The sequence below is a fragment of the Amborella trichopoda genome, chromosome 1 (assembly GCF_054954075.1).
Source record: "Amborella trichopoda isolate Santa Cruz 75 chromosome 1, AtrichopodaSantaCruz75HAP2 v2.0, whole genome shotgun sequence".
Taxonomy (NCBI): domain Eukaryota; kingdom Viridiplantae; phylum Streptophyta; class Magnoliopsida; order Amborellales; family Amborellaceae; genus Amborella; species Amborella trichopoda.
In genome coordinates this window covers 38,781,846-38,807,956 of record NC_142336.1, presented here as the reverse complement: position 1 = coordinate 38,807,956, position 26,111 = coordinate 38,781,846, and the positions used below count along the sequence as shown (strand labels likewise).

General features: G+C 40.2%; 1 protein-coding gene and 1 long non-coding RNA gene across 3 annotated transcripts in view; both read left to right on the top strand.

Moving 5' to 3' along the window:
• Positions 1-4,811: 4,811 nt before the first annotated feature.
• The window catches only part of LOC18440324 (uncharacterized), a 41,279-nt gene continuing 19,979 nt past the window's right edge, over positions 4,812-26,111 (top strand). Inside the window, exons 1-3 of one of the 2 annotated variants that reach the window (XM_011627321.3) lie at positions 4,812-5,662; positions 11,542-11,880; positions 19,559-19,714. In XM_011627321.3, coding sequence (XP_011625623.2) covers positions 5,509-5,662; positions 11,542-11,880; positions 19,559-19,714 — 649 coding nt within the window. In that variant the 5' untranslated portion in view covers positions 4,812-5,508. Of the gene's footprint in view, positions 5,663-11,541; positions 11,881-17,476; positions 19,194-19,558; positions 19,715-26,111 lie in introns of those variants that run through there. The other variant, XM_088864550.1, reaches the window with a different exon arrangement.
• Positions 22,205-22,884, top strand: LOC148783823 (uncharacterized). Its single transcript, XR_016053927.1, has 2 exons — positions 22,205-22,428; positions 22,540-22,884. It is a non-coding gene; the product is annotated as an uncharacterized LOC148783823 (long non-coding RNA).

The window sequence follows — 26,111 nt, the reverse complement described above, 5'->3', positions numbered from 1 at the left end:
ACTAGGATAGTTAAAATGAGGAAAATCAAAATCATGGAAATAAAACCTACTTTTCCATGATTTCATTTCCACACCAAAACTTGTTTTTTTTTTAATTTCCAAGGCCCATGAGTTTCATTCATTGGCTCCCTCGACACAAAAAATAAGGAGCATTTGGTAGGTATGAAAATTTTATATAGAGAAAGTATGTTTAAGTTTTAGAGAGAGAAAATATTAATTTTTTTTAGCGAAATGAACTATTTCCAAATTTTAGAGACAAACTATCTCAATTTTTTAGAGAGAGAAAGTATGTTAAACAATTAGAGAGAGAAAGTATGTTAAAATTTCAGAGAGAGAAATTACCAAACATTTTAGAGAGAGAAACTATCTCAAATTGTAAGTTTTAGAAAGAAACTATCATATTTTAGAAAGAGAAAGTACATGCAAATTTTAGAGAGAAACTATCTTAATTTGTTAGAGATAAACTATTTCAAAAATTTTAGAGAGAGAAACAATCTCATATTTTTATTTTTAAAGAGATAAGCTATATCAAATTTTAGAGAGAGTAACTAAATTTTTTTTGAAATATAAACTGTCAAAAAAATTTAGGGAGATAAAGTATATCAAATCTTAAGTTTTAGAGAGAAAAATAATTTTTAAAATTGTAGAGAGAGAAAATATTTTTAAACTTTTAAAGATAAACTATTACAAATTTTAGAAAGAAAAACGGTCAAAAAAAATGTAGAGAGAGAAATATCTCGTTTTTTAGATAGTGAAACGATCTCAAATTCTAGATAGTGAAACTATATCGAATTTTTAGAGAGCGAAACTATTTCGTTTAAGAGATAGTTTATCTCTTAATGTGTTTTCACTATCTATTTAAAATTGTATCTCTTAATGCGTTTTCACTATCTATTTAAAATTTTTTCTCTTAATGTGCTTTCACTATCTCGAATTTTAGATAGTTTCACTATCTCGTTTAAGAGATAGTGAAAAAACGAGATAGTTTCTTAATATGTAGTGAAGCTTAGTTTCTTATTTAGTTTAAGAGATAAGCTATCTCGAATTTTAAATTTTAGATAGAGAAAACACATTAAAATTTTTGAAATATAAATTATATCAGAATTTAAAGAGAAACTTCCTAACAAATTTTTAAGAGAAAAACTATCTCAAATTTTTTGAAAAGAGAAACTATCACAAAATTTATGTTTTAGAGAGAAAAATTATATTAAAATTTTCAAGAGATAAACTATATAAAATTTTAAATAGAGAAAGTACATAAATTTTTTAGAGAGGGAAACTATCTAAAAAAATAGAGAGAGAAATTATCTCAAAATTTAAGTTTTAGAGAGAGAAAGTATCTCAAATTTTAAACTTTATAAAGAGAAAACATATTAAAATTTTCGAAATATAAATTATATTAAATTTTAGAGAGAGAAATTACCTAAAAAATTTTAGCGAGAAAAACTATCGCAACATTTTTTAAGAGATAAACTATCGCAAAATTTATGTTTTAGAGATAAAAAATATATTAAAAATTTCAAAAGATAAACTATATAAAATTTTAAATAGAGAAAGTACATGAAATTTATAGAGAGATAAACTATCTCAAAAAAAATTAAAGAGATAAACTATCTCAAAATTTAAGTTTTAGCGAGAGAAAGTATCTCAAACTTTAAACTTTAGAGAGAGAAAATATATCAAAGTTTGAGAGACACTATATCAAGTTTTAAAGAGAGAAACTATTTCAAAAGTTTTAGAGAGATAAAGCACATTAAAAATTAAGAGAGTAACTATATCAATTTTTAGAGAGAGAAAATATATAATTTTTTTTAGAAAAAGAAACTATCACAAAATTTTTAGAGAGAAATTATCTCAAATTTTAGCTTTTAGAAGGAGAAAATATCTTAAAATTTGAGATAAAAACTATATCATATTTTAGAGAGAGAAATTACTTAAAAATGTTTAGAGAGATAAACTATATCAAAATTATTGAAGAGGGGAACTATCTCAAGTTTTAAGTTTTAGAGAGATAGAGAGAGTATCTTAAAATTTAAAAAAGAGAAATTATATTAAATTTTAAAGAGAGTAAATCATCTAAAAAAATTTAGAGAGAGAAATTATCTCGAAATTTTTAGATAGACAATTTTAAATTTTGGATAGATAGTATATTAAATTTTAGAGATACAAGCTATATCAAATTTTAGAGAGAGAAACTAGCTTAAAATTTTATGATACACTATCCCAAATTTTGAGTTTTAGAGAGAGAAAGTACATACAAATTTTAGATTGAGAAATTGAATCAAGTTTTGTTACCAAACAATGGACGTAGTAGTGATTGCAAGTTTTCAATATCAAGGATTTTTTTCATAGATTCCTCAAATCTCCTGTTTGGATTCCTTACAATCATTTTCAATTCTATTATTTGGTAACAAAATTTGATAAAGATTTTCTCTTTACAACTTTATTATACCTTTTCTCTCTAAAACTCAAAATTTGGGAGAACCTCTCTCTAAAAAATATGAGATAGTTTCTCTCTCTAAAATTTGATATTATTTACCTGTAAACTTTGAATACACTTTCTCTCCAACGCATAAAACTTAAAATTTGTTATCTAAAAATTGAGATTATTTATCTCTCTATTATTTTCAAGTGCTTTATTATTAAAAAAATTCAGATACTTTTTCTCTCTAAAATTTAATGTAGTTTTTCTCTCTAAAATTCTAAGATACTTTCTCTCTAAAACTTAAAATTTGAGATATAATTTTGAGATAGTTTCTCTCTCTAAAAATGTTTTGGTAGTTTTTCTCTCTAAAATATAATATAGTTTTTCTCTTTTAAATTTTAAGATACTTTATCTCTCTAAATCTTAAAATTTGTGACAATTTATCAATAAATTTTTTGAGATAGTTTCTCTCTCTAGAAATTTTTAGGTACTTTTCCTCTGTAAAATTTGACATAGTTACTTTTTTACATTTTTAAGATTATTTTTCGCTCTAAAATTTAAAATTGGAGATAGTTTCTTTTTCCAAAAAATTTGAGATAGTTTCTATCTAATTTCAAGTATTTTCTCCATCTAAAATTTGGTATAATTTATCTCTCTAAAATTTTAAGATAGTTTTTCTCTCTCAAACATAAAATTTGTGATAGTTTATCTCTTTAATAATTTTAAGCACTTTCTCTTTAAAAAATTTGCGTACTTACGAAACGTGTCCTATGTTTCGGGTCCAAGGGGCCAACGAGTGGAATCCATGAAGTTTGGAAATTCAAATAAATAGGTTTTGGTGTGGAAATGAAATCGTGGAAAAAGTAAGTGATTTCCAAAATTTTTAAGTTCTATGGAATTCTAATATCCTAACAATTGAACAAATCAAACAGCGGATTTCAGTAATATGCAAGATATTAAAAATCCATGCACAGGAATTGATGGGCCGGAACCGGGCCTAAGAGTCCCAAGCTTCTTTTAAGTTTTTTTTTTTTTTTTTTAATTATTTTTATGATTTTGCTCCCAAATCCAACGAGCTAAATGGAATGGCGAGTCGGAGGCTTTTGTGCGCGAAGTGGATGAGACACAAAGGTTGGTCAAGAGAGTACAACAACAGACTCTACTCACTTCATTTCTCTCGCTCTCATATTCCCAACGGAGTCAAACCGCTTCATTTCCGCTCGTACACGTGGCGCATCTTAAGTGACAAATCTATCCAAAGTGGACCCATCTCCCATGTATTTTCCAAATGCCGCAAAAATAGCACAAACATCCCTAATTAAAAATACCCCTAATTAATTTCAAAATTCCAAAACATTCATAAACCTCAAAAAGTAACATGAACCTCCCTAATTAAAGTACCCCTAATTAATTTCAAAATTCCAAAACATCCATCGATCATCGAGGGAAGTCTTGAGGCCATAGGGGTGGCAATGGGTCTGTCCAGTTCGACCTAAACCCGGACCTAGCTCCTGACTCAAACCTGAATGTATTTGGGTTCAGGTTTTAGACCCAATCCTGACCTATTGATTCAAAAGTTGGATCAATACCTGTACCCATCGGATCTCAAGTCTATTACGTCGGGTCTTGAGTCTACTTGGGTCCTTTGCCACCAACTTTATGAGTGGTTTTTTTTTTTTTTTTCATTTTTTTTACTATCATATACCCGTATTATTGACAACAAGGTCACAATTATCGGCCATCAGATTTCAAGCTGTTTCATTTTTGTTTACTGGCTTAGAATGACTGCGAATTTTTATTATATATACCCAAATAAATACGGCTTGAAGTATTTTATTTCAATAGGTCGGGTCCAACCAGATCCGAATAGTATTCAAATCCAAATTTTTGAGCCCAAACCCTACCCGTATGTCCAAATATTAGATCTATACCCTGCATGGAGTATACCGACCAGGTATTGAGTCGATTGCCACCCCTACTTGAGGGTATAAGGGGATTTTGTAGGGTGAAGATAATAACATCCCTAATTAATTTCAAAATTCCAAAACATTCATAGATCATTGAAGGGAGCCTTGAGGGTATTAGGGGGATCTTAAGCATTATTGTATTATCCACAGCGAAATAACGACAGAGCATGAAAGACGTTTTTTTGGGAGAGTTAGGTTGCTTATTTCGAAATTTGTATCCTTCATAGGGGTATTTTCGTAGTAGAACGGGGTGAACGTCGTGTGTATATATATATCCCGTATTTACTATAAAAAAGAGAAGGGTTTGGTAATGTTAAATATTCATGTGTGCGCTTTCTATTGGTCCACGTGGCATCCGTGTACCCGACATCTGCAGGGTGGGGTTTAGGGCGTCTGGTGGCGGAGTCCTCTGTCGAACCACCAACGAAAACCTAAAATCATCAAACGAAACCTTAGAGAGAGAAACCAAAACTTAGAGAGAGAGAAAGAGTGCTGCTGCTCCAGAAGAGAGAGAGAGTGCTGCTGCTCCAGAAGAGAGAGAAAGAGTGCTGCTGCTCCAGAAGAGAGAGAAAGATAGCAGTCTCCTCATTCGCGCTTTTGAGTCCACTTTCCGTGCGCGTGTACATGAAGTCTTTTTAGAGAGAGAAAGTTAGAGAGAGAAGATAGAGAGAGAGAGGCTATCGCTTCTAGAGCTGTAAGCTTTCATCTTGCTTTCCTCTTCTTCTCTCATTAGTTTCTTAGGGTTGCCATCTTCATTAACGAGAGGCCCTCCTCCGGAACATGCTGGTCGCGAAGAGCGCGACTCTTCAGAATCCGGTCAGATTCGAGTCCTTTCTCTCTCTAGAACCCTATGAAATTAATGGATGCAATAGAAAAAGAGGTCGGTACAAGCTCACTGATTCTATTCTCAGATTGGGATTCGTTCTCGTTGTCAATGTTGTGATTAGTTTCATTCTCCAAAAAGGGGTTTTTTGAGTGCAAAGGTCTTATCTGAGTCGAGAGTTCATTATTCAAAAAGGGGGTTTTTTGGTTGTAAAGGTCTTGTCCTGTTCAAGTGCGCAATCTACCAAGTTATTATCACTATCCGGATCACTATTTTTTTTTTTTTTTGGGGTTATGGATGTGATGGAGCTTTTGCCTTCAAATGTTGCGGTATCTAAGCTTTTAGCTACTGAGGGGTTTGGAAGAAGTGAGGATACTGTTGTTAGGAGATCCATGGATGCCCCAGTTTTCAGCAACCTTTCAGCTACTAGTTGCAGTTCTTCGCAAGGTGGGCCTTATAATATTCTCGGTCTTCTCTCCTTTTCTCTATATTTCTGTCTTTTCTCGTTTAAATACAGTGATTGGTATATGCTTCTTCCTTACATGATGTAACTTGACGAGTTTATGACCAGGAATCCAGTGCTCATATATAGTTGGGAAGCAATGATATGGATTTGATTGTTGTCTTATTGCTTGCATGATGGATTGGATTTGGATCTCACCTACACATATAGTATACACCATGATTATGTGGATGCTTGCTAGTTTTTGATACATGCATAGATTCCAATTTGTTTTTTATTTGTTCTGTGGGTTACAACATCGTTTTTGGGGCCTTGGCTACATAATTTCAAAATTCTCGAGAATCTTGCGAACTTGATCTGAATGTGTCTTTGAAAGATTGGTCTTTAATTCTGCATGCTTTATATGAGAGAAGTCTCGGCTCAATTGTTGTCCTAGAACTACAGGACAAATGGGCATTACCATAAAAGCTTTTGTGGGAGGTTCACCATTAGTTAGTTTTTTTTGGCACATGGTAGGCATATGTGCGTGGGCGTGAGGCATTCTGCAGTACACTCTCCTAAAGTTTTGTGTTTTTCATATTTGTCATGTAAGGGTGCGCTAACATCCTTTTGACTTCCCCCTTGAAGTTTATGTTAAATGTGTTTTCTTAGTATATTGATACCATGCTTTGTCAGTTAGTCTAGATTGAGCTGGTATAAAGTAAAACACAGCTCATATTTTTATTTGGGTCTTCTAGAGTGATTCATACATCGTAGGTTGGCACTCTGAGTGGGAGGAGTGGATTATTTGGCTCATGGTTGATTCAGTTACCCATTTTTGTTTTTTATCTTAGTTTCGTCATAGTCTCCTACTCTCCTTATTGCTGTTGCTTGAAGTATTGGTAAATTGGTCTATTTCAAAGATGATAAATGGTTAGCCAGAATGATGTGTTGTTGGAAAGTAAAACAACACCATCTATGTTCATTAGGTAGTTCCCTACTAATGTATATATGGGCTAAGTGATGTTTTCCACTATAACTTGTATTGTTATTTTTTGTTGATAACAAATTTTATAAAGTAAAAGAAATACAAGGAGAATACAATTGCTTTCTGAATTGTGACTTCTATAGATTTAGAGTTGGAAATGTGTATGTATGCGGGCAGGACCATAGTTGTTGGAGACGGGAGCGGGATCGGTTCGGGAATCACCAAACCGTTCTATTGCGGAAGTTCTCTGGGTTAAGGATCGGCGTCCGTACAATGAACAAGAGAGGAACGAGATCCTTACATTTATGGGAGCGAGATCCCATATCAATAGCTTCGAGGTTTTGATTGGCAAGAAACTAAGCTTCACAACATATTAACCGAGGTTGTCAAGTAGAGCTAGTACGGGTTCCCTTGGTTAAGGGATCGATGTTCCGTTTGTCATATAACAAGGTTCCTCTTGTTCTAATATTGAGATTCTTCAAGTATAGGAATCAAGTTCCTCAGTTGATTGGTCCCAAGGTCCGCAATTTCCATTTACGAGGGACCCCTCTATCGGGCACTTTTCTATATAGTTTGTAGTCCACACTCCAAAGTCCAATATGTATGACATCCTCTAGTTAAATAAATCCATAGTACCCTATTTCTATACATCACATGCTTACATGGTGCTTGATAAATGTTAAATACTTTTAGGCACTTTACTATATAGTCCATGTTCCATAGTCCAAAATCTAATATGTATGACATCCTATGTTTAAATAAGCGCATTGAATCATATTTTTACTATGTAGTCTGTAATCCACCCTCCAAAGTCCAATATGTATGCTATCCTCTAGTTAAATAAATCTATTGTGCCCCATTTCTATACATCACATGCCTACATGCTAATTGATAAATGCTAAATACTACTAAACACTTTATTGTATATGTCCATAGTCCATGCTCCAAAATGCGATATGTACATACGAGTGTATGACAACCTCTAATTAAATAAATCCATAGTGCCCTATTTCTAGGCATGCACGCTACTTGATGCATACATGATACTTGATGAAATATTAAATACTTTTAGGCACATTAGCATATAGTCCGTGGTCTATAGTCCAAAATGCAATATGTATGACATCCTATGTTTAAATAAGTGCATCGATCCATATTTTTATGCAACACATGCCTATATGCTTGATGAATCTAAAGAGTATGGATTATTTTGCTACTTAGTCCATGGTCCTTAGTCCAAAATCTAATGTGTATGACATACCCTATTAAATTAAATGCGTATTACCGAATTTGATATATCATGTGCCTATATACTACTTGATAAATGCTAAAAGTATAGATCACTCTATTACATAGTTCATAGTATACTTATGTACTCAAGTCTTCTTATATATACTCCAAATCCCTCGGACCACCAAGATATTCCTTACATATAAATCCCAAAAAATAATCTACAAGTACACAAATTGGATTTTTTTCTATTATTTTAATCTACTACATACTTAGATCACCAACATGTACCCCCTCCCCCGCCCCCCCCACCCCCCCACCAGCTTCCCTCTTCCTCGCCCAACTTCCCTCCCACCCTTGGACTCAAAACCAGCTCACAAAGTGCCTTCACCATTAGCTTGCGGTGGTCATTTTGGCGAATTTGGTTGCTCCTCCCAACTCTCCCATGCTACAAACTCCACTCTCCCATGCTACAGGTATGTGCGCTTGTGCTCTTTCCTTGTGTATTTATGTGACTCTTGTGTGTGCATAAGAGCGAGAGAGTTTAGTGTGTGTGTGCATAAGAGAGAGACAGAGAGTTGAGTGTGCGCTTGGTGCTCTTTCCTTGTGTATTTCTATGACTCTTGTATGTGCCTGAGAGAGAGAGAGAGAGAGAGAGAGAGAGAGAGAGAGAGAGAGAGAGAGAGAGAGAGTAGAGTTGAGTGTGTGCTTGTGCTCTTTCCTTGTGTATTTATGTGACTATTGTGTGTGCATAAGCAGAGAGAGAGTTGAGTGTGTGTGTGTGCACAAGAGAGTTGAGTGTGCGCTTGTGCTCTTTCCCTATGTATTTCTGTGACTCTTGTGTGTGCATGTGTGAAAGAGAGTTGAGTGTGTGTTTGCATAAGAGAGAGAGGGAGAGAGTTGAGTGTGCGCTTGTGCTCTTTCCCTGTGTATTTATGTGACTCTTGTGTGTGCATAAGAGAGGTAGAGAGTTGAGTGTGTGTATGTGCAGTAGAGAGAGAGAGAGAGAGGTGTGTGTATGTGGAGTAGAGAGAGAGCCATAAACATGGAACCCAAGATTTTAATGTACCAAAACCTTACTATGGTTGATGGGAGCGGGGATCTATTTTCAAGTGGAAATGGATTCATTTGTTTTTGAAAGTAGATTCCATATATATGGAACCCAAGATTATAACATACCAAAACCTTGAACCATTGTTGATGGGAGTGGGGATCTATTTCAAAATGGTATTGGAATCCACTAATGGTTGGAATGTGATCCCCTTTATTTGGGAGCGAGATCCCAAAATTGAAGAACTAGGGTCCTTGCGAGATCCTTAAGAGGAACTGTGGGATCGAGGTTCCGGAGCATAAATGCCACCCTACCCCCAAGGTTCCCTTAAATCTGGGTACGACATTTATGTAGGACATTTATGAGATCTAGGAAAGTGTAGTAGCTGCGGGATTATGGAAAGGTCTGAAGTGGGTAAGGCTTTGAGTGAGAAACTTCACAATCAATTCAAGCTATTTTTGGTACCCAAAAATTTTAAAAATATTCCTAAGTAGGTAATAACTTTTCTAGGATTTTTAAAAGCTGGCATCCTATTGTTTTTTTGGAAAGATGTTTTGGGTGGGTTCTTGATTACCATCCAAAATGGGGGGCAAATTTCTTAAGTTGGAGATTGAGAAACTTGTTGAGAGAAATTTTCCTAGTCCTTTTTACGAATCCTTTGGTTTATTAGAAGATCTCTAATGTGATAAGTATATTTACAAAATACGATATAGTAGAGCCTAAAATGACATTATGGAAATATTTTCATACTCCTGGTTATCTTTTTATTGGTACCCAAAGTAGGACTAAAAATGACTGACCATGGACTGTTTTAAGCTTCTAAAAGTTCAAATAAATGAGTAAACTGCAAAAGTATATGGTTTCTAAAGTGCGGCAATTTTATAAAATATTATTGTTTTTGATACTTGGGTAATTTTTTTATGTTGAAACCTGATATTAACCTTGAATTCTGTATTCTGTTGGAGATTAGATTGTGATGTAAATATGTATATCTATATCTGTTATATATGTATGTATATATGTCTCAGACTACTTGTTAAAAAAATAAAAATAAAAATAAATTTTCCATTGGAGGTCCCCTCTGAGAGCTCTAAGTAAGAAGAATCATGGGTTTTTGGAAAAATGCAAGATTACGATTCCACCTGTTTACCTCCTGCATGGCTACTCTTCTTGGACTATCTAATGTAAAAAATGGATGGATGGCTAGTGTTTCCTTTCAGAGTTCGTCACATACAGCTCTGCAGGCCGTCTGATGTCAACAGTAGATGCCTGCAAGTATTAGCTTCTCCTCTCCATGCCCGTCTCAAGTTTTGAAGGACTTTGTGGAGATGGATGATTCCTCCCAACAATCTATTGCTTACATTGGATTGTTGAGGGTCCTGTTTATATCCATGCAGGATATAAACAGGTGTATGCTATATATTTTCCCATGGAAAAGTGCCTTGTGGATTTGAGAGAGAGAGAGAGAGAGAGAGAGAGAGAGAGAGAGAGAGAGAGAGAGAGAGAGAGAGGTGCTTGCTGAAAAGAGTTATGCTGGAGAGTTCTACTTTGAGGTTTTTATTGGGGCTTGTTGCGTGATTTTTTATTAGAGGCTGATGAATAGGCCGTCCTAGTCCCTCCATAATGTATTGTCGCATTTCATCTATGTTAGAAGAGGTTAACCTTAGCATATATGGTGTATCTTGTACTTTTGGTTTGAAATTTGAAAAGTATAACAACATTTCCTCCCTCTGTGTAGAAATAGGAATCTTTGTGCACTTAATGTATTCAGCTCCATGCCACGCTGATTTTAAACTTGTGTAGCATTGCAATACTAAGTTGGTTTGAATCCAAACTTAAATGAGTGGATAAATGTGCTGTTTTGTTTGAATACCGAACTCTACAATCTTTGGATTTGCAACACTACAGTTGTATACACATGAGGAATCCTTTTGTAATGTCGTAAGGGTATGAAAAACCTTCCTAGCAAAGATATAACTTTCAAGAGAGTCCTAAGAGATAAATTCCAAGAGAATTTGGGAGGAGAAAGTAGAAGGTTTTTTTTTGGTTAGCACAATGACATTAGGACACATAAAGCATAAAAAGAGTGCCCCATTGCTTTTCTTCCTTGGAGGATCTATCATATACCTTTGCATTTGCTTTCACGTTAACTTTTTTATTCCACTTATTAATTTTGTTTTGAAATGGTTCCAGTCATTTTTTTTATGCACTCTGAAATTTTGCCAATCTAGGATTGTCATTGATGTTGATGTTTGCTTGTCATATTTTAACTATAAATTCTTGGATTTCTATATGACATTTCATTTGAACAAACTTGATATTGATTTTTGCAAATGTTTGTAATGTTATCATTTTGGTTAAAACTTCATGCTATTGCTGCAGCAAAATTTGAGTCTTCGTTTTTTGTTTTTTTGGTATTGCTTTTAACTATTTTATTCATGTTAGTTATCTGCTTGTGTTACAATTATCTGCTTGTGTTATGTATGGATGTCATTTCATTGGTGCAGAATAGTTTTGGTGTCTATTTTTCTTTCAAATTGTGTTCTTTCAGTTGTAGAATACAGATATGTGAGGATTGATGTCCTTACACTTGAATCTGCATGTCTTTTTGACAGATACACCAAACATAGAGAATCCTCCTGAACTGAAATCTGTCTATAGCAACAAGAGACAGACTGACATTGAACAATCCACACCTGCTAATGTCCTTAACAAATCTGTTTTGGATAACAACACAAAAAAATTCCTAAATGGAGGGAGAAACAGTTCGCTTACAAGGTTGCCAGACTCTGTGGGCAAACAGTTGCGGCGCAAAGGCGGGAAAGTGCCAAGATGCGATAGCCCTGTTTTGAAGAAATCTAGAACCGATCGTGGGGTAGAATCTGTTGGCCTTGTCAAAGTTGATGATGTTGTTCAAATGTCTGTTGAAAATGGACTTACATGTGCTTCTGCTGGTAAGTTGAACTCCTACTCATAATTCACATATTGACATTTTGGTTGTTTTTTTCTTTTTTTTTGATAGTTAACGGTAAATATTATAATAGTAAGATTTTTTACAAAAGTAAGGGTCGTGGTAACCCACAAACCGTCTCTCAACCAAAAAATTAGTCACTAGGGAGTGACCTGTTCTAAAAGATTGGCTCTAACACCACTAGTGAGGAAAAAGATAGGGGCTTATATAATCTACCCGTTACAAGGTAGAAGTCTACAATCTAGAAAGAGGCGGCCTCCCTGCCGTGTTAGTGATATAAAACTCCATGTTGTGCAGAAGGCTGGTTCCTAGCGGCTTCCTTGGCGAGACAATCTGTGAAGTTGTTGGACGTCCTCCAAATATGCGTCCATAAGACGTTTATACCCCTGCAAGTGTGCTCAATTTCGTCAAAAATGTGTGCTAGGTACCACGGAGGAGGGGCCTCTCTCGCGGCCCAGAGAATTATATTTTTGGCATCTCCCTCTATGTGCAGGTGTAGGTCGGGTTAAATTTCTTGGTTCCCATCAATAGGGCCGTGGCCTCTGCGAACTGTGAGTCTTCGTGGCCAAGGTGTTCTGAGAAGGATGAGATGACTTCACCGTTATGGTCACGTAAGACTCCTCCCACGCCTGCTAAGCCTGGATTTCCCAAGGAGCATCCATCAAAATTGAACTTAATATCACCCACCAGTGGTGGGGTCCAATACGATACTCTTGGGTTGCGGTGTGGGGTTAGTTGAATAAGGTTCACCCAGTTGCGAAGAAAACAAGCCGCTGAAATCCCAGTAAACAAGTTGTGGTTGGAAGCTCAAAAGATTACCATCGAAGTAACCTTGTGGAACAAAGCTGGGAGTTCACTTTTGATACCACGAAAATTCTCGAATTTCTTTCTAGCCAGATGGTCCACACCATAGTAGCTAGAGTAGCTTTCCAGAGAATCCTACCCCACTTCGGCAAGTTAGATTCGAAGGAACAGGAAGTCAGCGTCGAAATTGAAGGGGGGGTGACCTAGGATATTCCAAAAAGTTGGATAATTTTACTCCAAAGTTGAAGGGCAGTTTGACAGTGAATGAACAAGTGGGGGTTTGTTTCTTCCTTGTCTAGGCACATGACGCACCTATTAGGAGTTTGGACACCTCTTCTCTGGAGTAAGTCTATAGTGAGTGCGCGTTCGGAACAAGCAATCCAGTGGAAGGCTTGTACTTTTTTGGGGGCTATGGATGACCACACTTTGGAGAGCACTGGGTTCAGGTTTAGGGGGAAAGAAGGCTGCAGGAGTTTCTTGTAGAAAGAGGCCACTGTGAAGGAACCGGTGGGCGAGGAGTCCAGACCAAGGTATCTGACCTGGGGTCAGGAAGGTGGAGTGGAGGGAGTCCGAGAGGGACATAAACTCCAAGGTTTCTTCATCTGTGAGAGGTCTTCTAAAGGATGGGTTCCAAACTTTGCGATTGCCTGAAGGTACAATTTCCTCCGAGGCTAGGGAGGTTTTGTCAATTGCCACAACGAATAGGGAGGGGAATCGTTCTCTTAGCGGGGTGTGGCCTAACCATATGTCTGACCAAAATTGTACTCTATCTAGTATGGAACCTGATGAATTGTTTAAACGGTCGGAGGGAGGAGAGTAGCGATTTCCATACACCCGAGCCTCTTGTTGGAAAACCCTCAGGCAGCGAAAGGTCTGGTGGGATACTATACTTGCTTCGTATGACCTGGGCCCACAGCTGGTAGTTCTGAGTAGCTAGTCTCTACCACCATTTACCTAAGAGTGTCAGGTTGTGTGTTCTGAGCACTTTGATCCCTAGACCGCCCTGATATTTCGGGAGACGGACTTTATCCCACATAATCAGGTGGATCTTATTTGACGCCACTTCATCTGACCAAGGAAGTTTATTGTTAGTTGGTCTAGGCATTTAGCAACCGAGGCTGGCATATGGAATAGCGACATGAGGTTTATGGGGGAGTTGGCTAGGGTTGCTTTGATAAGCGTTGTTCTCCCTGCAAAGGATAGGTATCTGCCTTTCCATCCTGCCAATCTCCGGTCTACTATGTCAATTACATGGGACCAGTGGGCTTTCTTTGGCTTCCCCAGTCCAATGGCATTCCCAGGTACGATGTGGGCAGTTCCTCCACCGTACATTCCTAAGAAGGAATGAGGTTTCTGGTTTGGTTGTTGGATAGGCCTACCCCTATCATTTTGGACCCCTATCATTTTGGATTTGACCATGTTAGCTTTGAACCCTGTCGCATGCTCAAAACAAATCAGAAACAGTCTGAGGTTTTTGATTTCCTCGGGGTTTACTTCCATGAAGACTAACGTATCGTCTGCATATTGTAGATGAGATAAACTTGGGCCATTCATCTGCTTTTGAAGCCAGAGACGAATCCCTCTTGATACATGTGGGCTATCGACTGGCTGAATACTTCCGCCACAGCGGTAAAGAGGAAGGGTGAGAGAGGGGGTCCCCTTGGCCTCTAGAGGAGGGGAAGTACCCTTTTGGTGTCCTGTTGATGAGGATGGAAAAGAAAGGATTGGAGTAGCATCCTCTCATCCAGTTCCTCCACCGCTCCCCAAAACCCATCCTCGTCAAAGCTAGGTCAAGGATGGGCCATTCCACATGATCGTAAGCCTTCTCCCAGTCTATCTTAAAAATTAAGCCCGGTTTTTTCTAACGGTGGCGAGAATGTATGCAATCCTGGGCCACCAGCACCTCATCTAGTATCTGCCGGTCCTTGATGAAGGTTGACTGTGAAGGGGAGATGACAAGTGGGAGAACCTGTTTGAGCCTGGGGGCCAACACTTTAGATAGGATTTTGTATGTGGAGTTAACTAGGCTGATACGACGAAAGTCCTTTAATTCCTCAGCCCCTTCTATCTTCGGAACTAGCACAATGAAGGTGGCATTGATGGCTTTGTGCAGTTTTCCACGATGGAAGAATTCCTCGAAGAAAAGAAGGAAGTCGTTCCTAAAGGTACCCCAAAAAGTTTAAAGGGGGCGATTGTGAATTTGTTCGAGCCGGGGGCCTTGTCTTTACTCAGGTCCTCAATCGCTTTAAGGATTTCAGCCTTGGTGAAAGGGCGTTCCAACTAATCCACCCAGTTAGATGGGAGAGATCGGAATGGAAGATTTCCCATTCTCGGTCTAGAATACGACGTGGTCGAATAGAGACTCTTGAAGTAATTGAGGATGGTAAGTTCAATATCCGGGGCAGAGTCCATCCGGTTGCCATCCTTAATAATGGAGATGGAGTTATCTCGTCTGCAACAGTTTGCTATCCTGTGAAAAAGGCATGTATTCTGGTCTCCTGATTTCAGCCAAGTAATTCGGGATCTCTGGTACCAGTACAATTCTTCTTTTTTGAGGGTAGCGAGATAGTCCAACTTCATGTTTGATCTAAGGCTAGCCTCAAAGGTTGATAGAGGCCTCGATTCCTCCATCACATCTAAGGTCTGGATGGCCTTCAATAGGCTGTTCTTAGTCAGTGAGAAATCTCCTATAAGGGAGGAACTCCAAGTTTTAAGGGAGGCTTTGAGAAGTTGGAGCTTTTTTTGCAGTCTAAAGCCGGCTCTGCCTGCGACTTGGGTTGAGAAAGAGTTCCACCATACCGGAATTAGTGAGGCGAGAGCTTCTTCTTGGAGCCAGGCCAGTTTAAACCTAAAAGGTTTAGGACCTCTAGAGACAACTGAGGTGTTCAGGAGGATAGGGCAATGGTCAGAAGTAGGTTTAGGCAGGGCTACAACATGAGACCTAGATAATGACTCATCCCAGGCAGGGGACATGAGAAACCTATCTAGTTTGGATAGTTTAGGTTGGGAGCCATGGTCCGCCTAGGTAAACCTGTTCCCTTGAAGCGGGATGTCTATTAGCACATTACGAGAGATGAAATCCGAGAAGTCCAACATTCGTTGGGAGATGTTGGACTTCCTCTCGTATGACCATCTGGTGGTGTTGAAGTCCCCGCCCATGGACCACGAGGGGCAAGGGAGGGATGCTACGAGGTTCAGTTAAGCCCAAATAAGAGTTTTAAGCTGGACTAAGTTTGGACCGTAGATTGCGAAAAATTTCCATAGGACCCCGTTTGATCGTCTAGAGAGTAGCGCCGTAACTGAGTAAACCCCGAAATGGGTGGAAATTGGATGGTGCTCCGTAGGATTCCAGATCACCAGGATACCGCCTGAAGACCTTGTCGCGGGCAGGGAGAGCCACTGACAGGGTTTCCTACCCCAGACTTGACGGATCAGCTGAAGTGTGGTATCTTGTATTTTGTTCTCAGTTAGGGTTGGGACAGAGGGGCAGTGTTCAATGCATGCATCTCTCATTGCCTTTTATTTGTGCGGCTGTCTCAGGCCGCGGCTGTTCCAAGAAAGGATTTTCATAACCGCTTCGAGGGGGAGGATGAGGGAGCCAATTTGGGGACCTCCTGGTACCTGAGTCCCGTGAAGGGGTGGCTGAGAGAGAGGACGAGGGAGAAGCAAAAAGTTGTTTTTTGTCGTAGTTTACCGATGAGCAGCGATTAAGAATTTCTCTGTGGTCTTTAAAACACACCTTCATGAGACGGTTAGCGTCTGCCGATAAAAAGTGCTAGAGGGGTCCTTCTGGTCCGTCGATGGGAAAACCTCTTAACCCTGAAGATCTCTATCATCTTGTCTAATTGATTTTCCTCCTACTTGTTGGTAGAGCCAACCTCTCTGTCATGAGTGTCATTATCTCCCCTAGGTACTAGAGAAGAAGGGTCCGGGTTGCAGTTCCTTATGAGGGGAAGAATCAAGGATGATGGCAGAGGTAGAAGGGACAGAGATGCTGGGGGGAAGTGTCTCAGGGTCCAGTGGAGGAGGGTCAGGGATCGAGAGAAGGGGATCATAATCAACGGGGAAGGGACCAGAAAGGGGGGGAGGCATGGGAGAAGATCGAGGGGTGGTAGTCCCTTCCCAGGAGGAGAGGCTCGGGGTGTCGGAGAGAGGGTACGACCAACTTTCCTTGGGAGGAGGAGGAGGTAGACAGGGGGCTTAGGGGGCAGAGGTAGGGGAGGGCTGAGGGGTACCCACATAGAAGGGAAATGGCTATAAACCTGGGCCCTCCTTGGGAAGAAGGTCGGGTTAAAGGAGAGATTAAAGCAGGGTTGGGGAAAGTCGTTAGTCGGGATGGTCGAAAGAGGTAACAAAGGGTGCCCTTGGAGACGGAGAAGAGGAAGATTGGGGGTCGATACTTGACATATGGGCTTGAGGTGGGGGGTGAAGGGGAAGAACGGGGAAAGGAGAGAGGATAGGAGGTCTAGGTCCAAAGTTGTGGGGTCCGAAACGTGCACCGCCACCACCCCAAAAGGGGTACTGTGACCAATCCATCACAAATAGGAGAGGGGGGGGGGGGGGGGGGGGTGGGGTGGAAGAGGGAGCAACTCTTGAGGGGGGACCGGGGAAGGGTAGGGTAAGCGAGGGGACAGGAACACGAACTGGAGGACGTTCGGTGGAAGTGGAAGTAGCGGGGGGCGGGGGGAGGAGGGAGAACGGGGAACAGTCAGTGGAGGAGGTGGGAGGGGGGTGGGAGAGGCTAAACAGGGTTCGGACTGGGTGGGGGAGACGAAGGGGGAAGGGCGGGGGGGGGGGGAAAGGAAGGAGGCAGGAGGGTTGGGGGGTTGAAATCCACCTCGGTAATGGTCCCGAGGCGTGAAGGGACCGACGGCTGATCCATGGCCACCAAGGCAACAAGGGACGACGAGGGGGGTGTTTGCGACACGTCAAGCAGGAGAGATGATGTGACTTGAGCATCCGTAGAAGTGACGCTTCTGAGGACAGGCTGGTTGATGGGGCTCAAGGCTGGAATAGGAGGAGGCGGAGGCGGCGAGGTGACAAGTGCAGAACCCGAGGGAAGGACAACACAAGCAAGAGGTCCTCTGGGCTAGCCACATGGTGGGTGGCACTCTAGGGTCTTGTTAGCGAGGGACCTCTGGGAGGACGTGTGGAGTGGCACAGAGTGACACACCGAAGAACACCTCGGCGCCAACCCCGGGGAGGCCAGAAGGCCCGAGGAGCCAGGCGAATGAAGAAGGGCCGGGCTCTCAACTTGAGAGCAACCACAAATGCCATGCTGAGGCCCAACTCGGTTCCCATCCCTAGGTAGAGGACGCCTGACGTCGACAGAGCAATAGTCCACGTGGCGTGGTGAGAATGCAGGGTGAGGCGGTGAAGATGGCGGATAGGACGTGAGGTGCCCTGAAGACGAAGTTCAAGAGTTGCGCCGGGGTCGCCAGGGAACTGACCTCGATTTAAGGCTGTTGTTGGGGTGGCTCGATCTAAGGGTGATGTCATCAGCGGAAGCCGATCGTTGACAGCTGCCGGAGGGGCGTCGCTTCCCGGTCACTAGGTTCCATTTCGATGGTTTGGGTCTCTGAGGTTTTCGATCATGTCGATGGTTGAAGAAGGAATTAGAGGTCCTAGACACCAGGGACCAGAAAATAGAGAGGGGGAAGAAAGAGTCTCCCACCCTAATCCAAATTAGGGAGGGGATAAGCTGAGAGTCGAGAACCTCTAACAGGAGGCGCATGGATTCGAGCGGTAGAAACTCGAAAGACTTCCAATGGATGGCGATCAGAGAGCCGTAGGCTTCGGCTAATTTTTTGAAAATCACCGGCGACCACGTGCGAAGAGGGATATCAGCCACCGTAATCCAGATTCTTTACTTTCTGAAGGACCCTTCGAGAGGCGACCAAGGGCAAAGTTTAAGAACCGCCCCTTTGAAAGAAGGGAGAAAGCTAACTTGAGAGATTCTCCGGGCACACTCGGGCGAGGGGAAGATGAAGAGGATCTGTCCGGCATGTCACCTGAGGCTTGCCCTAGAGATGCTGCGCCCATTTCTCGATGTCCCTGATGTCGCCCCTTTGAGGAGAGAAGGATCTCACGAGAGAAGCTTGCAGTTTGACAGTCAGGGGGTGGACCACCTCATCCTGTGTGGAAAGATTGAGAGGCAGAAAAGTGGAGCTTCTCTCCTAGGGGCTAGACTTAGAACCAAGACAAGCGAGGCCCTTATCGGAGGACTTGCGTACCTGGTTGGGCAACGGGTGGCGAGAGGCTACAACTTGAGCATCGGTGGGAGGGGAAGAGATTGGAGCACAGGAAGCTGTTATAGCTGATTCAGAGCAACGGTGTGAGGTTAACGGATAGAGATTGTAAATAGCATTCCAATCTGAACGAGGGGACGGAGGAAGGGGGGGAAGAGGCTTCATTGTGATCACATGTATCAGCATGGTCACCACATTTTGGTGGTTGTTTGAAATCAAGTTCGGCCCTTTGCTTTTGTTGACAGTAAGAATGCCTTTTATTTATTTTAATTTTAATATTTATCTTTAAAAGTTGAATGAATTGAATGCCTCTAGTGTGATCAGTTGTCTTTGCTAATCTGAGGAATTAGATGTTTGAGTACAGTTCTACCTGAACAATGTTCATGGCGTATTTATTTATGGTTCCTTTACTTTAGTTGTGACCTCCAAAACAACGTAAACTTGTGTATCAAATGCAGACTACTCCTATATGGACAAAGCTGGTCAATGTGTGATGCGTGTGGCAATTATTTACTCTTCTATTGTCCATTTCCATTCAAAATAACTTGCCTTTTCTTTTTATATGGTTCACTGGTTTTGTATTTAAGTCTTGTATGCTTAATGTCTCAGATAAATCCCGAGTAGTCAAGTGGAAGCATGGGCGAGATGGTAAACGCGCTGATAAGAGAAATTGTAGATCAACTGCTAAGAATAAACTTGATTCCTTTATTCCAAGGGCTGGTTCAACTGGCTCCAGTTCAACTGTGGCAGGAAATAACATTCTTGGTATGGCGAGGAAATATGTTCCAAGTTTCCTGCTTTGTCGCTATCTTCGACTTTTATTGCACATCATGCTCTTATTGTATTCTATATGTTGGCATTGACTGGTTTCTATATCTCCCGGAGGAGATAAGTATTTGTTTGAGTTATTATTTGAAGAAATTTTATACAGCATCTACTTTGCATCTGAAGAATGCTCTATAGGTGATAAGCAGCGATATATGGAATTGTCTAAATTGACTGATTTAACGTACTTAAGCTGAACTGTGCCCAAGAAAAGCAACAGTTGACCAATCCCAACTTGATATGCACTTTGGGACAAAGTCTAACATACTGAAAGAATCATTATTTTTACATCCCCCTTTTCAAGGGTTTTTGACACTTGTGTAGATTTTAGTTGCATTTAAAGTGGCTTTCCTGCTCTAGGACATACTTATATGGCTCAGGAATGATTTGCCAAGGATATATCCTCAACCAGTTAGGAACATGTCCCTCTTGCTGAGTACACATTTTCTTACCTTGGAGGAAACGACTTAGTATAGGGGTAGTAACGGGCTGGCCCGGCCCCGGAAGAACAAGGCCTTATTCCTGTAATCTGGCTCACAGGCCTGGATCCAGGTCTATTATTCTTGGTCTGGTTGGTTATTGGGCTGGGCCTGGGCATGGACCTGGGCTGGGCAACAATGTCACCGGCCCATGGCCTTGAGAGAGGGAGGGAGGGAGGGAGGGAGGTGGGGATTTGACAAGGCCAGACCGGCTGCCTAACTATGAAGAGCTAGCATGTAATTGTGATTAGAGTTTCTCAAGTTTATCTTTTTTTGAATCTGAGTTTCTCAGGTTTCAGTTTTTTTTGTTTTTGTTTTTTTGAATATGTAAATGTTGGACAATGGAGAATAAAGATGAGACGAAGAATTGATTTTGGGTCTAATGAAAGGATATGTTTTGGGGTGAACTCCCTTGCAGACCTAGAGAGATGTTAAAATCTCTCAACTTCTGGGTGTACAGAGAGTTGGTATAATCTCTTGTCCTTTTTTTAAAATTTTATTTTTCTAATTTTGTTTTTTCCTTTTCTCCTTCCTCCCTGTATCTATTGGTAATGGGGCTTCAAAAGATCCATCCATTGCCGTAGAAGCCTTCTTTTGCGATCTGGGATATATTGCCACAAATCATAAATGTTGTGAAACAACGAATTAAAGATGGTATAAATCAAGCCATGTAAGGCAATAAAGTCAAAATCCACGAACTTCGAGGAAAGATGGGTGAAATTAATTAGTGGTTGCAACAGTTAGGGAATATCAGTCACCGAGAAGAGGTTGCTCGCAATCCAGTAGAAACTGGCACTCAAATTTAGCCTTCTACATCAAATGGAGAAGAAACTTGAATATATGGATACTGTGAAGAGGTAATTCTCAATATGAAAGCCTTTTGTGATGTGGGGAATATCAATTGGGGGGAAGGGCCACCAAGTCCTTGACGAAGTCGAGCATGTGATCCTTCTACTCAAGACACTTTGGAAAACAGATTGCCAGGATAATCTTTTAGGGTAGTTGCCTGATTGCTCTTATGTCCGACAATAGCAGATTGATGGAAGAATTTGGTACTGCCATATCCACTTTTTTAGTCATTACTGCCTTGTTTTTTGCCCCCAAAGACCTTCCTCCTTACCAAGCCACTCTTAACTGATTGAAAAAGTATTTTTCCTTATTGTCTAGGATACTTTCATTAGAATCAGCAGCCATCTCATCATAGATACATGGCAGCTGATTACTTCCCGTACCTTGCAGTGAACGTTCTACCTTGCGGCTAACGTTCCCAAAAGCCTTCCTATTCCACCTTTGAAGATCAGCCCACAGCCTCTTATGTTTTGCAACCAGTCTATATATCGGTCTGCTGACAGCCTTTCCCTTCCAAGAGTTCTTAATGGAATGGATCGAGAATGATCTCTTTGCCATATGGAAAGGAACCGGGCTTCAAAGGGGAATCTAGTATCCAGAAATGATCGGAAGTGCCTTTAGAAAGAAGTTCAATTATTGTTTTCAGTAGTTGAAACATCTACCTAGAGTTAGCAACAACATGATTCAACACTCCTTGACACTTCTCCAGTTTGCTTATTGGTCCAGGAAAGCCAACCCCAAGAACTTCCTAATTCTAGTAACTCACACTCCTTTAAAGCTCGGAAAGACTCTTTCACATAATTGGAATTAATGTCTTAACCACTTTCTTTTAAGAGTCATCCAATAAATTGGAATTTCTGAATAATAACCATGTGCCTGAGATTTGGCTCTTTAAGAACCTGAAGCCTTTCTGTGGCCTGTTATAGCCGTTCCCAGCTGTAATGAACATCTCTCTTAATCATCACTTTTGTTCTTTTACTTCATGTGCTGACAAGCTGTGTGTGTGTGTGTGTGTTATAGGCTGTATGCTGTGATACCTTTGTCACAGAAGCAGTATGATAAATGCCTTCTAAAAAATGGAATGTGTGTTATGTGCATGTAGGAGAATCCAACAAACCAACATGCTATACAAGTGTATCAGCATGCAAGACACATACAGGCACGGGAATCTGTGTCGACATCCTTGTCTGAAGCGCTTCATTTTTTGGATTTGCAAACATGTTATGTCTGCTATTTGGACACCCAAGTCCACAGATCGGATGAACAAGACATGCATGTCTGTTTTGTGAGACACACTTGTCCGTATTATGCACATATGTCCATTTTGTAAGAAACGGGGGCTCTTCTCATATCATCATTCTTATAAATTCGACATGCATGTCTTTTGATTTGTAGCACAATGTTTTTATCTTTTAATTAATTTTATTATTAAAACAGTTGTTGGAGGAGAGGTCGTTGAAGGTTCAGGTTACTCCACAACTAAGGAGATCATTATAGGAGGATGTGATTTAAGTCTTTAAAAATTCAAAGCTTGTGCTCAAGACTTTCTTCTTTCCTCCTAGAAAGGAGGATGAACTCATTTGGGGACCCTAGAGGCATCCTCACTTGGAGTGAGGAGGTTAATTCAGCTGCAAGCAAAGTGTGGATGATCCCTGGCCCACAGAAATGCGAGCAGCAAGAGTGGGGCATTCTCGTTATTGACTTAAAACTTTTTCTTATACTTTTTATTACAAATGCCTGGATCCTGGCTTTACATGTGCTGTTGTATACACGCAACCATCATGAAAGAGGAAATACATCATGAAAAGAAAACAAAAACAACACCCAAGACCAACATTGCTGCCATTTTCTCACAAAACAAACACAAACTAAAATAGAACTTCAGCAAGAAACATAAACCATGAGAGTTGCCTAGGATTGTCCTCATGGACATGCATGATCATCTTGAATTAATGGCGCACCAGAAGTCAGATAAAGTTGTTCAAGTCTTCTTGGGAATCAAACAGCTAGGGACAAGAAAAAATTAGATCCTTCACCTTGTAGAGTTTTTCCTTTTTCAGGGTTTCTCTCTTTCTCACACACGCCTAGTCCCCCTCTCAGTCATGGCCTATCTCTAACCTCTTTATGTTCTTTATCACAAGGAAAATATTCACATGATATGTATTTGAGAGTCTCATTTTGTTTTAGGATATGACTATGCCTTCTATTAGGAGATCTGTGGGGTGAGTGATATCTTTAGTCTCGTCCCTTCATTCTTATATCAGCCATTAAGATTTAAGAATGAGATTGCTCCGTTATCCCTTAATCCATGCTGTTTTAATCCAAAATGAATTCCTTTTCTCCAAATGGATTCATTAAAGTCTTCCCCATGCCTTTAGAATTCAAGAACCTTGGCTAGAGATTCCTTTCTCTAAAATATTGATCCTTCTAAAAGAATCCTCAAAACCTTTTTAATTCTGAATGAAGATATGAAAAGAAAGTAAGTGAAAATTATATGGGATGCCCACGTGCTTTAGAAATTTTAAAAAATTTTGCAGAATAAAATAATAAGGGCTTAGTGTCATGTGGACCTATGGCCAATGGGGCCCACGTAATGCACATGAATCACGTGCTCTTATGTGCCCGGCCCATTGCAAGCCCCAAAAATTTAATACCAAATTAGTCCTTTGTATAGGAAAAACTTTCTCATTGATCCTCATCTCCTTTAAAAGCTATTATATTAGAATTTTAAAGTGACTCTTGAGAAAAGAAAAACTTATTTGATCTCTTAACAAAGTGCAAATCAGATGTTCTTAAAAATATTGGAAAACATGAAAGAGTGAATATGCCAGGGGATAATGCATAAGCTTAGAAGTAGGCACTCCATGTTTGCAAATCATGCAATCACACTTTCTCAAATCAACCCAAAAGAGTCTATGACTCATCTGTTTCTCTTATAGGGGATCATAATTGGCTTATTAAAGTTAGCCAAGATATGGATAGACTATAAGTGTGCTATGCACTCAGGTGCCCTCCAAGGACCTGTTATGTCACCTAGACATTTACATAACTCCAGGTGTGGGGGTACTTTCACAATCACACATTCTTGGGTCTCCCAAGGTTCCCAAAGATGTAGCTATCATGCGAGCATGCTGTAAAGGTGGTGTGTTGAGGTTTTGACCCTTGCCCTCAGGAGCGTCTATACCCTCAAGCAGGTGTGCATATTCCTCCTACCTCAGGTGAGCAGGTGTGCTCGTCTGACCACAACAAGGGATGACCTATAAACCCATTTCCTTGTTGCAGTAGACCTCATACTTCTTTGGAGCTGAAGGTCCCTGTGTTTGCAACTCATCAACTTATGTGTACCCAGCATACCATAGTGAGAGCCCTAGGGCAACTCATGCTTCTAAGTTCTATGCTCATGAGGCCCTCTTGGCCATAAATCCCATTGGTCCCTCATGGACCAATCCACACTCCCACGTAAATTGGGTTTTCTCTCTTTGTTTCATTAATGGTACGTGTACCTACATTGGATAATATACGAGCCAAGGCCTTTAAAGGCCACAAAGAGCTAACAATAAGACCCGAGCATTTTCTTGCTTAATAGTACTAGGAACAGTGCTCACTGTTGACAATGTGATGAAGCAAGGTGTGCCACTTACTAATATACGCATGCTTTTATTAAAAGCCAATTCTGAAATTATGACCTCCCCCCCGGGGGGAGAAATAGTATTTTACTAGACAAATTTTTACTTTGTTGGTGGGTTTATTTGATTTGTAATGATTAAACCACCCACTGTGGAGAGTCTATTCATGCAGTTTTTTCCCTCACCATTGCATGATGTATCTATTCTAGTAGCTGCTAACACTGTTGCATTCAGTGACTGGTTTTCTAACTTTAATAAAAGCCGAGGAGTGGAAATTATCAAGAAAACATGAGCTGTAGTCACCTTGTTGGCGAGAACTAGGAAGGAAGTAAGGGGTTTATTGATTAAGGAATTCGAAACCAAGTGGAAGGGTGCTCAAAGAAAGCGGATACAAGCAGTGGAAACCCCCTCCTTAAGGTACGCTCAAGCTGAACTTTGATTGGAGCCCCAAAGGAACCGAGGCTTTGAAGGGATGAGGGATATATGAACTACTAGGGCAGAATACTTGTGACATACTCTAGGCCTCTTCAAGCAATATCTCTGCGAATTGGGCTTTTAATGGAATTGTTGTGGAGGGAGGCTTTAGTAATGTAGTTGCATAGGTGAGTGGAAAGGAATCTTGGCCTTGGAAACTTTAGTGTTTCTGAAGAAATTTGGGAACTTGCCATGAATGTATAAGACCTTTGGTCATATATGAAGAGAGTCTAATGAAGAGGCAAGCTCTCTTGAAGAAGAGAAGAGGGGGGGGGGGGGGGGTTTGCTTAAACATGAGCTGACAATTGCCATATTTTGAAAGTGGTTGCAAATAGCGCCATTGAGATTTTGTGTAATCTTGATACTCACTTTTGCAAATGGAGGGATAAATATACTTGTTACATTCAGGAAAAATGTGGCACATAGTGAATCCTCAACATACGTTACTTGCAATCCAAACCAAAACAAATAGACAACAATCCAATCAACATAAACCACACAACCATGTTCAATTTAAATGAGAGAGTGTTGTCTCAAATGGAGGATGTACGGAGAGACAAGATTGATTGCTAGAAGCTCAAAGAATTTGAGGTCAATCTTATTCAAAACAAATGAACAGTATCTTCCTTTGGGTTCCCCCCCGAATGTCATTATCTTGGATTCTGTTGCCTGATGTGGCATGCTCAGACCTATTACATGACCGCATATGGTTGATATTATAGTGATGGATGCCATTGTATAGATACGGTACAGGGTAATTGCAGACGTCTTTCTGACGTGTTCTCATACCTCTAGAAGAGGTGAAGATACACTAACCTTTGTTTAACATGTACAAAGTTGGGGAATTAAGAGAGATTTTGTGGGTGTTATGGAAGCATTTATCATGCGCTTCTTGAAACCTTAGGATCC